The sequence below is a fragment of the Protopterus annectens genome, chromosome 2.part1, assembly GCF_019279795.1.
Source record: "Protopterus annectens isolate FY-2018-M chromosome 2.part1, PAN1.0, whole genome shotgun sequence".
Classification (NCBI taxonomy): Eukaryota; Metazoa; Chordata; order Ceratodontiformes; family Protopteridae; genus Protopterus; species Protopterus annectens.
In genome coordinates, this window is record NC_056729.1 from 333,268,230 (window position 1) to 333,288,525 (window position 20,296).

The following is a 20,296-nucleotide window of genomic DNA, read 5'->3' on the forward strand; positions in this document are numbered from 1 at the left end:
GTGTGTGCATGCGAGTGTCTGGTGTGGAAGACATTCCATACTTTCCAACTGTCCAGATTTTCACAGAATGTTCAGGTTTTTGGCTCAAATTTTTGGTCTGCTTCTAGTAAACATTGTGTTTTTTGGCAAATCACTGGAATGATCTGAGGATTGAAGTCACTAAATAATGACACACATTTGAGTTTCAGACTTCAAATCCTTTCAAAAATGTATTTTAAAACAAACTCTGTCATTCTAGCAACTTTCTAAATTTATAAGAAAAATGTTTAAAATGTGTCTGTATTTTTGGGCCTTTGTCTCCCCATCCCTACACCTCCCTCTCTCCCAACCACCTCAAATTGACCCCTGACATGTGTCTGCCTTCATGACTAAATAGATGATTACGCTATAATGAGAGCTTTGCCCCAACTTTATCATTTTCATTTTTACTTCTTTGTGTGTATAAAAAAAAGAAAAAAATATATATATATACCTGCTCTTACAATTTCATATATGTATTCTTTTATTATAACCCACTCATCAGGGTGCATACCATTGCACTATTCTGCACTAAATCCTTCTTAACAGCTACTTGTTCACATGTGTTACTGGAAATGTATTCTTCCATCACTGCCCACTACACTGACTTAGCATCCTCATTTTACTGTCAAAACCCAGTAATACCTGAAATTGAGATGCTAACCTGGACCTGATCTCTTACCAGATTCTTTACTGATGAACGAATTCTCACTTTCCTTATAACTGTTAGAATTTGCATCGGTTTAACTTCATCTCAATTTCTTGCACATATGGATAAGTATAACTGTAATAGCTATGAATATACATTCTCTAGTATCGGCATGTGCATCATAATGAATGCACAGGAAGCATAAATAGCCATACAAGTACAAATAAACAAAATGAAGGACTCATGGAAAAGTTTCCAGTGCAAGCTGTGTATATTCTTTCATTTTCATGGCTGACGACATAACTCACCTGAAAGTTAACCAGGTAGTTTATATCATGCCTGCAGGTATTCTGGAAATATTTTTAGATCCATAGATTCCAGTGTTACAAAGAGACAATGAGGTATGATGAAGCAAAGTCCCTTTTTACTTGTTAGCAATAATGCCCAACAGGGTGTGTGTTAATGTGTAATCAATGCCCACTCGGGGGTGTTATGAGGCCCGACACTGCAGGCAGAGGGCCTCTACATCCCCGGAAGAGAGTTAATTACACATTAACACACACTCTGGCGTGCATTATTGTGCTTAGAGAATGGGCTCTATGTAAAATTGTTGTGTTTTACTCACATTTTTTTTAACTATTATATTATTTTTTTATATATTTTGATGTAAAATAGTTCTTCCACCTAATGTTTCAAACTTCCTGTAGTATACGTTACTGGTATTGGAGGAAGCATTTTATATCAAAAATATATAAAAAAATACTATAGTACTTAAAAAAATAAATAAGTAAAACACAATTTTACAAAGAGCCCATTCTCTCTCTCACTGTCTTTCTCTCATACAGTCTCTTCTGCTTTTACACACACATACATATACACAATCTACCACACACACACACACACACACACACACACACACACACACACACACACACATATGTAATCTCCTCTGCTTTCATACACGTATTCACTCACACAAGACTGCTCTCTCTCTCAGTCTCTCACACACAAGGGTCTCTTCTGCTTTCATGCATGCATTCACTCACACAAGATCGCTCTCACTCTCCCCTGATCTGTCAGACACACAGTCTCTTTTACTTTCATACATGAATTCACTCACACACGCAGACAGAAACATAAACAAACTCATACACATACATACAGACACATACATATTTTTTTACACTCACTAAATAGCAAAAGTGCTGCTTAGCGAGTGTAAAATATTGGCAGCCATTCGTTTTTTTTTCAGTCTGAGCTCCACGGCAGCAGCGGACTCATTTTTCTGTGGGCATTACTTGTACATTAATACCCTGTGCTGCAGAATGTTCATTCTCCAATCAGTGTGCTGATGTACAATTTGTGCATTCTCTAATTCTCATTCATCTTTGCCATAAACAAAGTTAAACAGAGCATGCAGTTAAGGTTCATATATGTAACACAAGTAGAAGGTTATAAATCAAAGTATAAAGGGATAGTGATGAAGTAGGAATGAAGCCCTTGAAATAAGGACAGAGTAGGATTTTGGATGCTGACTATTAAGGAAATAACAAACATACAGAACATTATATTCATAAAGTTGCAGAAAGTATTCTAAGAACTAAACCAATACAGGCGTGAAGAAAGGAGAGTATGCCAATAAAGATTACTGCAAATAGGGACATAGAAAATAGGCATGCTGGGGCTGGAATTTAAAGAAGAAAATTGTCAATGAAACCAAGGTATTGTGAGCAAATAACTTGAGAGGGAAGTAATAAGAGTGGGACAAGGCCAAGCAGAAATTTGGACTGCCTGTTCGAGAATGCTGTCCTTACCAGGGATTAATATCAGAGTACAGGCAAGTAGAAAGTGATAGGGGAATGCTACAAGAAAGACCAGCACAGGTACAGTTTTTAGTTAAGTCTAGAACAGAAGCTGGTGTTAAAAAAAGGATAATTGGTAGAACATATAAAATACTACATGATAACTATAAGAATCAATCAAAAGATGTTAGAAACGATTGGGAAGAGAGACTGGAAAGGACATTTACAAATGAATAATGGGAGAGCATCAAGCATCTGTGTGGCCCCCAAGTATACAACAAAGTGAATAGGTTTAGCATTTTTGCATGGAAGTGTTTGCATAGGTATTTTTATATCCAAGCAGGCTTAAGAGCATTTTCCTTAGAGAGATTGCAATGCTGGAGGTATGATGGATAACAGAGATGTAACTCAGAACATGGGTTTTGGGAGTGTAATGAGATGGCATATTTTAAAAATTCCCCATACATAGTAATCTTTCATTAATGTTGGGAGAGAAATGGTTACAATAATGAAATTATTCTTTGAGCTAGTACACAGTGTCTGAATTGCCTAAATGTAATAATGTTTTGCTAAGTTTAATGCTATCGGCTACCAAAAAAGCAATTATTATGTAATGGAAATCAAAATCAAAACCAACTATAATTGAAGAAGTGAATATTGAAAAGGAAATAAAATACCAAGAGGCAGGATATTTAAAAAAAGGTAAGGAGCAAATTATATAGAAATAAATGGCAATTGTACTGGGTGCGTATTATTTTGTGTAGAGTGTTCGTTTGTTACAAGTGCAATCCTCGAGTTAACAGGGGCACTGAATTTAACAATTTTGAGCTTACAAGGGCATTGTATTTCATTTTATATAGAGTGTTTGTTTGTTACAAGTGCAATCCCCGAGTTAACAGGGGCACTGAATTTAATAAGTGGTACTCCTACTTTGTATTACTAATCTGCCTCCCATTTCTCTTCATCTATCCTTATTTTCACAGTTGTCTCTCCCTCTGCCTCCTATTCCACTCTTTCTTCTGATACAGTAGAGGTTGCTCCCTCCTCCTGTCTATCTTCCCACTTTTACTCTTGGTATTTTGCTATCCTTGACTCACGCTGATACTATTCCCTCCCACACTGAATGCTCCTTTCTCTATTCCTATCCTATACACAATCCTCCCCCTACTTTCCTGATGTACTAAGGTTTTTTTTATGTCTCTCCTCTCCTTACAGCTGTAACCACGGGTGTCCCCTGTACTATTCCTACATATAAGGATAGTACTTCGGTCAGGAATCCCTCTGGTCATAGTGAGGATGTCTGAGGATACCCTGCTCCCAGGCATAACAAACACCTCCCAAAGTGAAAAAGGCACAACTCAAATCCTACAGGGACAACTCAGTGTATGTAGCTCTAAGGGCAATATTGTAACAGCATTTTACTACTATCCAGCGTCCTACCAGTGTATGTGATAGCAGCCTGCCACAAGCCCCCTGAGTCCATAGGTATCCCCCGACTGCTCCTAATAACCCCATAAAAGCATTACAAGTGTTGTGCAGAATCCTAAGTGCTGAGAATCACTCCCCTTATTCGCCACCAGGTGGCAGCATTTTACCATAAAAAGGTCCTGCAAAACCCACTTTTATTAGACCTGAAGGCTTACCTAATAGGATTTATCTCTGCCCCTAACAGAGTTTTTCTACTTAATAACTTCTCTTTCTCCCTAGTTTTTCTTTTTATTTTGAAGGAATTACAATAGTTCTTGTACATACTACTAGTACAGACACCACAAAGGATACAATCCCACTCCCTGGCTTTACCTGTAGTTGTAATCCTGTTCACTGATTGTTTCTCCTGAGCCACCTCACCTCTCGGCTCTTCCCGCTCCGTTCGCCCTCTGGGCTCACTCCGCTCCCCTACCCTACCCCCAAATCCCACCCACCCCAGTGCATCTACATTTATATCTAACCCTGACAACCAATCCAATCCCCACACCAATCAGCACCTTCCTTCAATTACACTCAGCCACACCCAGGCCAAACACCCCACCCAATAGTCAAACTAAAGATCTAGCACCCAACCACTACCACACCCATCTTACTTCCTATCTAAATATCTCTAGTAGCTACACTAACCATGCAATTCTTACCACTAGCACTAATTCTAACTCTCTCCACACTAACCTTCACCACATCCACACCCACTAACATACCATTAAACAAGTCATTCCACACAACACATTCTTTCACACACACACACACAAACACATACATTTTACAATCTGCTCTATACTATTTAGTGATAGCTCTTTATTTTATATATACAAAACACCCACCACTCAGCCTCTCAAAAAACAAGCACTACCTAAAGCAAATATAGATCTAGCACATGCTATAAAACTCAAACTAATCTACAAAAAATGTTCACTAATCTCAGGAGACATACACCCCAACCCAGGTCCATGCAACAACATTCTCTCACACAAACAAACATCAGACTTACTTATTATAAACCTAAACTCAAGAAGTATATCTAACAAACTGCATGACCTACACACATTCATAGCCCAATACTCCCCAGATTTACTAACTATTACTGAAACCTGGCTAAAACCCTCCACCCAAAATGAAGAAATTCTTCCACCAGGCTATAACATCCTAAGACTAGACAGAGATGCTAAAAAGGGAGGCGGAGTTGCTATTCTATTTAAAACACACTCAACCTCCAGCCTCTGCAAACCCCACTTCCCAAATTCCAAAATGCTGAAACATTAGGCTCAGTTCTATCTCTAAACAACAAAAAGAGAATTAACATCCTTTGTAGCTATATGCCTCCAGGAAATAATTCAGCAACAATAGAGGAAATCTTACAATGGGCTAGAACCAACCTGCCACAAGAAACCATCATGTTAGGAGACCCAAATCTATATTGGCAATCCTGCAATTCTAGCAATCCCACAAACCATATTAACTTATTCAGATTCACTCAACTAATCCAAGAACCCACCAGAGGGGACAAAAAATCCAAGAAACGGTCAACTATTGATTGGACTTTAGTAAACTTCCCTAGTCAAAATTATCACATGGGCTGTCTACCTGACTCAATCAGCGATCACTGCCCCACTTTCCTTCTTCGTAAAAAGTTAAACATAGCCAAACCCATACTGTATAAGGAAACTAGAGATGAGTACAAGGTAAATCCACAAATTCTCAACAGTATATTACGACAATGTAATTGGCAACCATTACGTACTCTGGAACTAGACCAAGCAGTTATACTTTTCAATAGTACTTTTATGAATGTTTTGAATACAGTAGCTCCCATTAGAAAACTTAGAACCAAAGTAAACTATGCCCCTTGGCTGACTAGGACCACAAAAGGCTTACTACAAGCCAGAGATAATGCCTGGAAGATCTGGAAAAAGAACAACACTAGCTTAAATAGACAGAACTATCAACAACTTTGTAATCAAGCCAAAAGACAAACAAAGCTAGATAAACAAAGCTACTTCCTAAATCTCCAAAACAAACATTCTAAAACCCCCAAAAGTTCTGGCATGCCATTAACTCCCTTCTAAAACCTGGTAAAACTACTACCCCAGCTCCCAACACAAATACCACTAATGACAGCTTAGCTTCTCAATTCAACCATCACTTCATAGACTCTATCCTATCACTATCTACCCAGCTATCTAGCAATAACCCTCTATCCACCCCCACTAAGGAACATAATAATATAGCATCTTTTACTGTCTCTCCCGTACCAACCTCCATAGTCAAAAGCTACCACAAAACTAAAACCTACCACTCTTGCAGCTGATGGCCTACCCACTAATTTCCTAAAACTAGCAGCTGAATCTCTAGCCTACCCTGTCTCAATTCTGATTAACTGCTCCATAAAAGAAGCTTATATCCCTCAACTATGGAAAGTATCACATATTATCCCCCTACACAAAGGTGGCAACTCCTACGAGCTATCAAACTACCGCCCCATTGCTATCCTATCCCCCCTGTCCAAACTCCTTGAAAAATGTATTCATACCCAAGTGATGCATTTCTTAACCTCACATAATCTCCCCTCCTCAACCCAGCATGGCTTCTGCCCAAACCATAGTACAACCACTGCTCTTCTGTCTTTCACTAACCAGGTTAACCATCTCAGAAATAACAACAACTTTGTATCTGCCATATTCTTAGATCTCTCTAAGGCATTTGACATGGTCTCACATAACCTCCTTCTAGACACACTATCATCAATGTCCTTTGCCCCCTCTACACCTGCTAGGAAACAATCAGTCAAATGGCAAGGAGTACTATCACCTCTACTATCATCCACCATAGGTGTTCCACAAGGCTCAATACTAGGCCCATTACTATTCACTATTTTCACCAACAGACTACACACCTCCACACTGCATGCATCACTCATACAGTACGCTGATGACTCCACCCTAATCTGCTCAGCCCCATCCCTTACCACTCTTCAAAACCTTACCCAGGAATCCTTCAACTCCATTGAAAATGGATTACTGATATCCAACTAATTCTTAACCCCAACAAGACAAAACTACTACTATTCACCCCAAGCAAATACAAACCCACACCCCTTTCTTTCACAATCACTTCCAAAAATGGCACCACAATTTCCCCCTCCCTCCATACAAAACTCCTTGGCATTGAAATAGATAAAGATCTTCACTTCAATGCCCATATCTCTCAAACCATTAAGAAAATACATAAAAATTAGGAACACTGTATAAACACAAACACTTGGTAACAGACCAACCATGAGTGAACCTAGCCCAAACCCACCTTCTGTCTACCCTAATGTATGCATCTCCAATCCTAACTCACATTAGGAAAACAGACATGAACAAACTAGAGTCATGTTACAATAAAATTGCTAAATTGGCCAATAACTCTGCTTTTCAGAGCCATCATTGCCTTGCTCTAAAAGAGCTACAGTGGTTAGAACTTCCTCATTTAATTAGTTACCACCGACTAGTACTCACCTATAACATCCTAAAGAATCCCCACAAGACTCCTGCCCTGAACCAACTACTTAACCAATACTCAGCAAACCGTCCACTCCGCTCATCCAACAAAACCCTTTTGCGTATAACTCAAGCCAACAACACTGCAGGTAAAGCTCTTTTTGGTCATACCACAGCAAAAGTGTGGAATAACCTCCCCCAGAATATTTCCTCAGCACCTTCTATCTCACTCTTCAAATAATCACTCAAATCACACCTCTTGCATTCCTGGCTCTGTCCTTGCATCACATAAATGCTTTCCTGCTCTCCTCAAATACTTCCTACCTTCCTCTGTATTCTGCTTACTGTCTCTATATTACAGTACTAACTACTTACTGTCTCTATATTACAGTACTAACTACTTACTGTCTCTATATTACAGTACTAACTCCTCCTCAAAACTGCCATACAGGGCCTTCCTCTGGTCACACTTAAACTTGTATAGCAAAAATATTGTCTATTTATACTGGCAAATGTGATGTCTCCGATGATTGTATTGTTACAATGAAGTCCTTTTGTTAGTTGGAACAAACCACTTTAATCATGTTTTTCTTGCATGTATATCTTGTAATGTAAATAATATCTTGTATTGTAAAATTCCCACTGTACATATAGTATAATAGTGGAGCTTTTCTCCCCGGGACTCCGCTGTAAATGTTCCTCACTCCAGTCGGACTTTCCCGGTCAACAAATGTAAAATAAATAAATAAAATAAAATAAATAATTGTGGGAACAGTATATGCAGAATAATGTTCAAGAGGAAGATTAAGGTTTAAGGGAAGGGAGGAATTGAGCAATTTATATAAAGTAGCAGTGATTAATAGTTAAAAAGAAAGAGAACATATGTATAATGTATAATGCACAAATATGAAAAATGTTAACATGGTTTTCTTTTCTATCAATGTATATGTGCAGATGTCTTAAGTGAGAATTTAATAAAGACATTTAAAAACAAAGCAAAAAATTAACAGGTTACACAGCAGTGTCTGTGAATCATTTGAAGTTTTTCTTACTTTTACTTAAGCTGCTTTTGATCTATACTTCTTTCAGAGGTCCAAGACAGAATTTTATCAGTAAGAAAAAAAATCTCCCAGACAAACCCAGGTCAATAAATCTCAGTGTGTGCTCTACAGGAAGTTATAAGAAGTTGCGTTCTTTCTCACAATTCAAATCAACTATTGCATACCGATTGTCTATTATTTGTGAGTACTACATCATTTGTTTAAAGACATGCATTATAAATCTGAATCAGTGATCTTAATCAAGACAACAAAAGACAAAGGATGCATGCCAGGTACCACAAGAGCTGCCACAGCCTTTCAAATCAGGCCACATGATCATAGGTCTCAACCCCTTAAGAGGCCAGTGTGGAAGATAGACCCTAGCAATGTGTGACAAACAATCAAAATGTGGAACACCCTATTTTTGCACTGCGCAAAAGCACACTATTTCTATGGCACCTGGACATAGCATGTTTTGCCATAATCTGCTTCATTTGCAAATGTTCCTCCTACAAGACATCCCTATAACAGTGATTTAAAGTTATATACTTTCTTTAACTTTTTTTTTCTTCCTCAAATTTAACCTTAGACCATAATACATAGAATATCTTAAAGTTAAGACTTAAAACATATAAAATGTTCAGTGTTAGTTGGATTTCCACTGGAATACTTTGGAGGAGAAGGAGTTTCAAGGTAGGCAGGCTCAACCATTTTTAGATATGCTGATTTTTCACAGTCAACCCAAAGGAAAAAAAAGCATTATTATATTGATCTCACAGATGGAATGACAAAGATACACATGCACACACACACACACACACACACACACACACACACACACACACACACACACACACACACACACACACACACACACATACACACACACATGCACACACACATGCACACACACACACACACACACACACACACACACACACACACACACACACACACACACACACACACACACACACACACAACATACCACTTTCTACATATTCTTACAAAACCAGAGCTACCATATCATATAGTTCTGTTGAACAGCAGAACTGCTTGTGATTTAAAGGTATGCTGATAGTTATTTATTTACTCTAATTATACAAACCTTTACTTAGAGGTGAATCCTTCAATCAGTAGTTTAAACACTGCTGCTGATACAGAGATCACATTGTTAAAGTAATTTCTGCTGATGCACTTAACACAGCCAACAGCTGAAGTAGTTGCTAAGGTAACCATCTGTAGACACTTACATCATACAGACCTGGGCTTGATTGTCGTTACTTTATAGTCACAGAGCTTAAGCAAGTCATGACACTATGCATTTATATCTATTCTGCACCATTTGCCATGGTATAGTTTTAAATATTAATGTGTCTGCCTTTGCTTTCAGTTGAATGGAAAATCAAACTGATGATCTCTCTTTCTCTCTACCTTTGTGCCCTGCAAGTATTGCAGTGGCATGAAAACTAGTAGCAGCACACAATTGGCCAAATTTTCTCCAAAAGCAAAAAAAAATGCTATAAAACTCAAACTAATCTACAAAAATGTTCACTAATCTCAGGAGACATACACCCCAACCCAGGTCCATGCAACAACATTCTCTCACACAAACAAACATCAGACTTACTTATTATAAACCTAAACTCAAGAAGTATATCTAACAAACTGCATGACCTACACACATTCATAGCCCAATACTCCCCAGATTTACTAACTATTACTGAAACCTGGCTAAAACCCTCCACCCAAAATGAAGAAATTCTTCCACCAGGCTATAACATCCTAAGACTAGACAGAGATGCTAAAAAGGGAGGCGGAGTTGCTATTCTATTTAAAAACACACTCAACCTCCAGCCTCTGCAAACCCCACTTCCCAAATTCCAAAATGCTGAAACATTAGGCTCAGTTCTATCTCTAAACAACAAAAAGAGAATTAACATCCTTTGTAGTTATATGCCTCCAGGAAATAATTCAGCAACAATAGAGGAAATCTTACAATGGGCTAGAACCAACCTGCCACAAGAAACCATCATGTTAGGAGACCTAAATCTAGATTGGCAATCCTGCAATTCTAGCAATCCCACAAACCATATTAACTTATTCAGATTCGCTCAACTAATCCAAGAACCCACCAGAGGGGACAAAAAATCCAAGAAACGGTCAACTATTGATTGGACTTTAGTAAACTTCCCTAGTCAAAATTATCACGTGGGCTGTCTACCTGACTCAATCAGCGATCACTGCCCCACTTTCCTTCTTCGTAAAAAGTTAAACATAGCCAAACCCATACTGTATAAGGAAACTAGAGATGAGTACAAGGTAAATCCACAAATTCTCAACAGTATATTACGACAATGTAATTGGCAACCATTACGTACTCTGGAACTAGACCAAGCAGTTATACTTTTCAATAGTACTTTTATGAATGTTTTGAATACAGTAGCTCCCATTAGAAAACTTAGAACCAAAGCAAACTATGCCCCTTGGCTGACTAGGACCACAAAAGGCTTACTACAAGCCAGAGATAATGCCTGGAAGATCTGGAAAAAGAACAACACTAGCTTAAATAGACAGAACTATCAACAACTTTGTAATCAAGCCAAAAGACAAACAAAGCTAGATAAACAAAGCTACTTCCTAAATCTCCAAAACAAACATTCTAAAACCCCCCAATAATTCTGGCATCCCATTAACTCCCTTCTAAAACCTGGTAAAACTACTACCCCAGCTCCCAACACAAATACCACTAATGACAGCTTAGCTTCTCAATTCAACCATCACTTCATAGACTCTATCCTATCACTATCTACCCAGCTATCTAGCAATAACCCTCTATCCACCCCCACTAAGGACCATAATAATATACCATCTTTTACTGTCTCTCCCGTACCAACCTCCATAGTCAAAAAGCTACTCACAAAACTAAAACCTACCACTCTTGCAGCTGATGGCCTACCCACTAATTTCCTAAAACTAGCAGCTGAATCTCTAGCCTACCCTGTCTCAATTCTGATTAACTGCTCCATAAAAGAAGCTTATATCCCTCAACTATGGAAAGTATCACATATTATCCCCCTACACAAAGGTGGCAACTCCTACGAGCTATCAAACTACCGCCCCATTGCTATCCTATCCCCCCTGTCCAAACTCCTTGAAAAATGTATTCATACCCAAGTGATGCATTTCTTAACCTCACATAATCTCCTCTCCTCAACCCAGCATGGCTTCCGCCCAAACCATAGTACAACCACTGCTCTTCTGTCTTTCACTAACCAGGTTAACCATCTCAGAAATAACAACAACTTTGTATCTGCCATATTCTTAGATCTCTCTAAGGCATTTGACATGGTCTCACATAACCTCCTTCTAGACACACTATCATCAATGTCCTTTGCCCCCTCTACACCTGCTAGGAAACAATCAGTCAAATGGCAAGGAGTACTATCACCTCTACTATCATCCACCATAGGTGTTCCACAAGGCTCAATACTAGGCCCATTACTATTCACTATTTTCACCAACAGACTACACACCTCCACACTGCATGCATCACTCATACAGTACGCTGATGACTCCACCCTAATCTGCTCAGCCCCATCCCTTACCACTCTTCAAAACCTTACCCAGGAATCCTTCAACTCCATTGAAAATGGATTACTGATATCCAACTAATTCTTAACCCCAACAAGACAAAACTACTACTATTCACCCCAAGCAAATACAAACCCACACCCCTTTCTTTCACAATCACTTCCAAAAATGGCACCACAATTTCCCCCTCCCTCCATACAAAACTCCTTGGCATTGAAATAGATAAAGATCTTCACTTCAATGTCCATATCTCTCAAACCATTAAGAAAATACATAAAAAATTAGGAACACTGTATAAACACAAACACTTCCTAACAGACCAAGCATGAGTCAACCTAGCCCAAACCCACCTTCTGTCTACCCTAATGTATGCATCTCCAATCCTAACTCACATTAGGAAAACAGACATGAACAAACTAGAGTCATGTTACAATAAAATTGCTAAATTCGCCAATAACTCTGCTTTTCGTAGCCATCATTGCCTTGCTCTAAAAGAGCTACAGTGGTTAGAACTTCCTCGTTTAATTAGTTACCACCGACTAGTACTCACCTATAACATCCTAAAGAATCCCCACAAGACTCCTGCCCTGAACCAACTACTTAACCAATACTCAGCAAACCGTCCACTCTGCTCATCCAACAAAACCCTTTTGCGTATAACTCAAGCCAACAACACTGCAGGTAAAGCTCTTTTTGGTCATACCACAGCAAAAGTGTGGAATAACCTCCCCCAGAATATTTCCTCAGCACCTTCTATCTCACTCTTCAAATAATCACTCAAATCACACCTCTTGCATTCCTGGCTCTGTCCTTGCATCACATAAATGCTTTCCTGCTCTCCTCAAATACTTCCTACCTTCCTCTGTATTCTGCTTACTGTCTCTATATTACAGTACTAACTACTTACTGTCTCTATATTACAGTACTAACTCCTCCTCAAAACTGCCATACAGGGCCTTCCTCTGGTCACACTTAAACTTGTATAGCAAAAATATTGTCTATTTATACTGGCAAATGTGATGTCTCTGATGATTGTATTGTTACAATGAAGTCCTTTTGTTAGTTGGAACAAACCACTTTAATCATGTTTTTCTTGCATGTATATCTTGTAATGTAAATAATATCTTGTATTGTAAAATTCCCACTGTACATATAGTATAATAGTGGAGCTTTTCTCCCCGGGACTCCGCTGTAAATGGACCTCACTCCAGTCGGACTTTCCCGGTCAACAAATGTAAAATAAATAAATAAAATAAAATAAATAATTGTGGGAACAGTATATGCAGAATAATGTTCAAGAGGAAGATTAAGGTTTAAGGGAAGGGAGGAATTGAGCAATTTATATAAAGTAGCAGTGATTAATAGTTAAAAAGAAAGAGAACATATGTATAATGTATAATGCACAAATATGAAAAATGTTAACATGGTTTTCTTTTCTATCAATGTATATGTGCAGATGTCTTAAGTGAGAATTTAATAAAGACATTTAAAAACAAAGCAAAAAATGAACAGGTTACACAGCAGTGTCTGTGAATCATTTGAAGTTTTTCTTACTTTTACTTAAGCGTTTTGATCTATACTTCTTTCAGAGGTCCAAGACAGAATTTTATCAGTAAGAAAAAAAATCTCCCAGACAAACCCAGGTCAATAAATCTCAGTGTGTGCTCTACAGGAAGTTATAAGAAGTTGCGTTCTTTCTCACAATTCAAATCAACTATTGCATACCGATTGTCTATTATTTGTGAGTACTACATCATTTGTTTAAAGACATGCATTATAAATCTGAATCAGTGATCTTAATCAAGACAACAAAAGACAAAGGATGCATGCCAGGTACCACAAGAGCTGCCACAGCCTTTCAAATCAGGCCACATGATCATAGGTCTCAACCCCTTAAGAGGCCAGTGTGGAAGATAGACCCTAGCAATGTGTGACAAACAATCAAAATGTGGAACACCCTATTTTTGCACTGCGCAAAAGCACACTATTTCTATGGCACCTGGACATAGCATGTTTTGCCATAATCTGCTTCATTTGCAAATGTTCCTCCTACAAGACATCCCTATAACAGTGATTTAAAGTTATATACTTTCTTTAACTTTTTTTTTCTTCCTCAAATTTAACCTTAGACCATAATACATAGAATATCTTAAAGTTAAGACTTAAAACATATAAAATGTTCAGTGTTAGTTGGATTTCCACTGGAATACTTTGGAGGGAGAAGGAGTTTCAAGGTAGGCAGGCTCAACCATTTTTAGATATGCTGATTTTTCACAGTCAACCCAAAGGAAAAAAAAGCATTATTATATTGATCTCACAGATGGAATGACAAAGATACACATGCACACACACACACACACACACACACACACACACACACACACACACACACACACACACACACACACACACACACACACACACACATGCACACGCACACTGCACACACACACACACACACACACACACACACACACACACACACACACACACACACACACACACACACACACAACATACCACTTTCTACATATTCTTACAAAACCAGAGCTACCATATCATATAGTTCTGTTGAACAGCAGAACTGCTTGTGATTTAAAGGTATGCTGATAGTTATTTATTTACTCTAATTATACAAACCTTTACTTAGAGGTGAATCCTTCAATCAGTAGTTTAAACACTGCTGCTGATACAGAGATCACATTGTTAAAGTAATTTCTGCTGATGCACTTAACACAGCCAACAGCTGAAGTAGTTGCTAAGGTAACCATCTGTAGACACTTACATCATACAGACCTGGGCTTGATTGTCGTTACTTTATAGTCACAGAGCTTAAGCAAGTCATGACACTATGCATTTATATCTATTCTGCACCATTTGCCATGGTATAGTTTTAAATATTAATGTGTCTGCCTTTGCTTTCAGTTGAATGGAAAATCAAACTGATGATCTCTCTTTCTCTCTACCTTTGTGCCCTGCAAGTATTGCAGTGGCATGAAAACTAGTAGCAGCACACAATTGGCCAAATTTTCTTTACCCTCAATAGCTCCCTTTGCCTTAGGAGCGGTGACTTGACTGGCTCATATGCCACAATGCATTATACAAGCCAATCAAAAAATTGCAATGTGGAACTGGCACTGTTTATTGTGTACGAGTGGAACAATCAGCTAAGCTGATGTTAAATGCGAAGCATTCTGCACAATCTGGAGCACTTGGCTGCTCAGCATGTGATCCACAGAGCCAAGTATAAAAGAGACAGTGGAGTGTCAAGATGTAATTCCCCCATTTTCAGATAAATTCCTCAGAGAAACACAACATGTAAGCAAATCTTCCTTGATAAGCGTGAAATTGAATTTATTTTGTCTCCTTGAACCTCATATCTCAATAAAGGAAGAAGGAGTACTCCAAGCCTGCCCAAGTGGTGTGGTTAACTGTTTTGTATAAGGCCCTTTACAACTCTTCTTATCCAGTGCTTGCATCTTTCCTAGGTTTCACTCACACATTTGGTTAAGTACGCTTCATTATAGACATCCTTCTGTAACTCAGAAAGGAGATATGTGAGCTCAGGAGTAACACTCAAACTATAGGCTGACAAATGCTTTCTTATTTGATACATAATCGCAGTTTGGTTCCTGGATTAGAGCAGATCTTGAAGATTCACTTTTCTTATGCCATATCAACTTTAGGAAATAACAATACATGAAGTAAAAACACAAGTAAGACAGAAAGACTATGAATATGAATTTTTCTGTGGGTAGATAGCAAGCAAATGCTGGAGCTGTGATTTATCAGAGAGAGGTAACTGGAAAAAAAATTTTTGGGGAATGTAATGAGCTGGCGCATTAAAAAATTCCCTGCAGAATACCTTAATCCTCCTCCTGAACATTATTCTGCATATACTGTTCCCACAATTGCCATTTATTTCTATGTAATTTGCTCCTTACCGTTTTAAATATCCTGCTTCTTGTTATTTTATTTCCTTTTCAATATTCACTTCTTCAAAAATGCCAGAAATGTTGGGAACCAAATTGCTGTAACTAAGGAAATGATTCTTTTGAGCTGGGACACAGGATCCGAATCATGCAACCATAGTAAGGCCTTGCTAAGTTTAATGCTATTGGCTGCCAAAAAAAACAACTGCTAGATAATAGAAATCAGACTCTAAACCAACTGAACTCAGGTACAGAATACTGTAAAGAAGATAAAGAATTGGAAATCGGATCTTCAGAAAAGGGAAGGAGCAAATTGCATATAAATAAATACAATTTTGGGTGCTGATAGCGTTCAAATCCCTTGCTCAAGAATTAGGGAGGAATTAACTAGGGACAAAACCAAAAATAGTAGTCAGATGGCAGCAAAGGCCCAAAATCATGGATAGTTTTCTATTTCACTTCGTTCATAGATCAACATGTTTGGCATCAATATGCATTTTCTGAACCATAAGAAGTGTGAAGCTCTTATGTCTGTAGTTATTGACTGAGTGTAATCCTCAAGGATTTAATAGAAAATCAAGAATTTTTTGAGGGACATTCTGCACAATCAGGCATAGCTGAGTGCTATGGATGAACAATACTTTTTAAATGTAAAAACGATAGACTACATGAAAGAGTTATTAATGTACAGTCTATTAAATTCATCACTACATTGGATTTTCATCTTTGCTTTGGCAATCAATATCTTTGTCCTCTCTGGATGTCAATCTGTCTGTCTCTCTCATTTTTTCAGTCTCTCTCTCTCTCTGTCTCTGTCTCTCTCATTCCAGTCCTAACATGTTTACTTCATTTTATGCTGGACTCAAGCTTGGTTATAGTTATATATGCCCTCCAGACACACATGCACATTTTTAATTTTGTGTTGTGTGTTTGCAATTGACTAGACGTTACTAAATAATTTTGACTGGTCACAGAATTCAAAATAATCCTAATGCACAGCTATCTGTCATTAGGAATGTATCTACATTTTTATATAATTTTATGTTTGGAGACTAGGCCCATTTGCAGGCCTCCCAACACTACAAACAATGTTATTCTCAACAGCTTTCATAACTGGTATAAACAAAAGGATTGCGAGAAACATCATGATATTTGGCAGTAATATGTTAAGATTATATTGCTGGGATACAGAAACTAAAGTAATTAAAACTGAATGGTATGTGTTACTTCATGTGCATTTCACAAACATTTCACAAACATCACTCTTTATAAAATCCAGTTCCTTACTTTTAGATTAATATGACAGTTACTTAAATCAGAATGTATAAAATAAGCATGTTTTTTCAGATAATATCTGTTGATAACCTTCCTATGTTTAAAGTAAGGTACTTACCACATTTGTTTCTGTTTTGCACCATATTTTTATAAGGCTTTTGTTTCGAGCTGCTGCATCCCCAGTAGCAATTCCACTGATTACAGACTTGTCAAGCTAGAAAACAAAACAAAAAAAACAAAAATATGTTATTATGGAAGAATGTGCTCATCCATTTATAGTTGAACACTTTGTGGTTTAATAAACAGCACTTTCCCTCATTAAATAATCATGCTTTTAACATGTTAGGAAAACATTGATCTGATATGAACACAGGCAGAGTGTATAAAGCAGTAAAACAATAAAAAATATATAACTTACTAAATGCTGGTGGTTGAAAAAAGTTGAAAGCTTGAAATAAATATTTTCATTTTGAATCAAAATGCCATTCTCAGAAAACATAATTTAAGGCACAGTTCTGAAATAACAATGAATGTGCCTAATGCACTTGTATCCAGCTCTGTATGCCTCTTGCATTCCAGTTTACTGTCATAACTTTTTTTACAAGCCCTTATCTTACACTAGAGGTTTTAAAGTACATTCTGAATAGGGACAGAACTAATAGTGGGCTGTCTGTTTTGTCATTTACAGTTTTCAATTATGCTCCCAAGGATGTGAAAATTACATTACCTATGCCTGGCATAGATACATTTTCTTATGAAGAATAAACCAAAAAATATGAGACAAAAATCTGGACATTCTGTGAAAATCTAGACAGTTGAGAGGCATGGCAAAAGGGGATTTACTTATTATCACTTAAACAGGAATAATTAAAACAGGACAATAATATATCATCTTTACAATACTGTACAATTGTTATTATAAAACAGATGCAATAAAAACAAGAAACAGAAGTCAAAGTAGCTTCAACTGCCGAGAAGATCAAAGAGAATGTATTATGGTGGTTCAGGCATGTATTCACCAAAGCAAAAGACGGTCCTGAAATAATATTAAAGATATAACTAAAAGCAAATACAAAATACGAACTTAAAGAAATAATTGTAAAGACATTTGTTGTTGTTCCTTTATGAAGAACAAGCCTCCTACTTATGAGCCCCAGAACTTCCTTAAACATATACTATAACTTCAAAGTCACACAGCCTTGAAAAATGAAAATATCATTTGAGGGCAAAAGCCTTATTTATACTCATTCAGTATGTTATGTTTATGACTCATATAGACTTTCTAGATATTGTTTCCATATTAGTTTTAGTGTTTTGAGTTTCACCCTTTTGTAGCTTTCAGTATTTGAGTCTCACAAGGGATAATTGGCTAGGCTTAAAATGGCTCACAAGGGCAGTTAGCTTAGTACTAATCTATGAATATATGAATCTTTGAGTTACAGTCTTAAGATATTCAGTCATTTCAGCTTATCTCTTATGGATAAAAAGCATTTGTGCATTGCATATATTAAATAATGTCTGCATTGTTCTTTGACTGTCCCTAAAAATGGTGCCTTGGCGAACAGTCATCAAAAATCTGTCAGAGATAAAGGATACTGTAAAGACTACAGTAAGACAATTGTAATGCCAGTTCAGAAATCAAAACTCAAGAAAAGGCATATGCTGAGGACATTTATGAAGCTTCAAGCAGTACTGTGAACAAAGATTAGCAAAATCTTTTCTTTAGTATCAGACTGAAGACATTTATTGTGAATGCAGCTGATGGAAACCTTGTAAGACATGTCAAATCTGGAAGGAGTGATGAATAAGCAACTTGTGAATCTGACAGTTTGTTTTCTAGTGTGGCGCAATTTACGAGTGCATTGCCAGTACATCAGTACGTCAGTACATATCCAAGTAAACGAGAGACTAAAGGAACAAGCTATAGAGGCTAAGACATACGAAGAGTAAATGCCAGCAAATGCATACTGAATGCCAACAAATGTCTAAGAGGTTGACAAGGACACAAAGTCTACCTGAGACTTCTGTTACATTATTGTGCTAAAGTCTAGATCTAAAGACTTTTTTAATTTGGTGAGCTGCATGATTCATTACTAAGAAACAGAACAATTTGTGGTATAAGAGGTGATGAAACTATGGGCAGGCTTTTAAGGAAAACAGGCCTAACTTTAACAAAACTTGTAGATATATGCACAGCAGGTGAAAATGCAACAACACAGCTAAAAATAATTATGAGTAAACAGATGTGTGCAAAAAATAAATGTAAGTTAAATAAAATATTGCAAATGAGAACTAAAGAGAAAAATGTTCATAAAAGTATATCTGTTATGAAAAACAGAGCCATAAGAAACTGCAGAAGAACAGCCATAAAGTATGGAGAATGCTTATGTACTGGAAATTTGAGCCTCCTGTAATAGAAATCACTATAAGCAGCATAACAGGAAGCAAAGTCCTTCAATTTCTCAATTTACTAGTATCTGTGCTAGAAAAGGATATTCTTTTAAAGATATACAGACGAGAAAGAAACATGTTTAAAAGAATGAGCATAGTGTTGAGCAACAATTTGAAAAGGAGTTGTATGCTGATACCATGGAGCTGAAAACAGCTGATACACTGAACTGTGAAAATGTTTCTCAAGCATGAAGACAAGAATGCAAGGATCCCAATCGGTTGTGTAGAAAAATTCTGAGAATTAATAAGCAGACTGTGAAATTTAAACTAGACACATACATGAAATGTAGCGTCTTGTATAAATACACTTTCAAAGTGGTGGGAATAGAAAATATTGAACAAAGAACTGCGTGCACATTGTTAATCTATCCTGAGGGGAACACCATTACATCAAAAACTGCTGACGTGTGTGAGTGTGTGTGTGTGTGTGTGTGTGTGTGTGTGTGTGTGTGTGTGTGTGTGTCATATATTAAAACTGTAGTACTTCACAAAGTAAATTCTCCTAATATTTTAAGTCATTTTGTTTGTGAGGAGCTAGGAATGGTAAAGCAAATTCACAGTG

The 20,296-nt window shown here is 37.4% G+C and overlaps 1 protein-coding gene across 2 annotated transcripts in view; it reads right to left on the bottom strand.

The window, feature by feature from the left end:
- SLC34A2 (solute carrier family 34 member 2) overlaps nt 1-20,296 on the bottom strand; it is a 477,602-nt gene that overhangs the window by 149,926 nt on the left and 307,380 nt on the right. For both annotated transcript variants that reach the window (XM_044062162.1, XM_044062161.1), the window contains one exon: nt 17,402-17,497. In XM_044062162.1, coding sequence (XP_043918097.1) covers nt 17,402-17,497 — 96 coding nt within the window. The remainder of the gene's footprint in view (nt 1-17,401; nt 17,498-20,296) is intronic.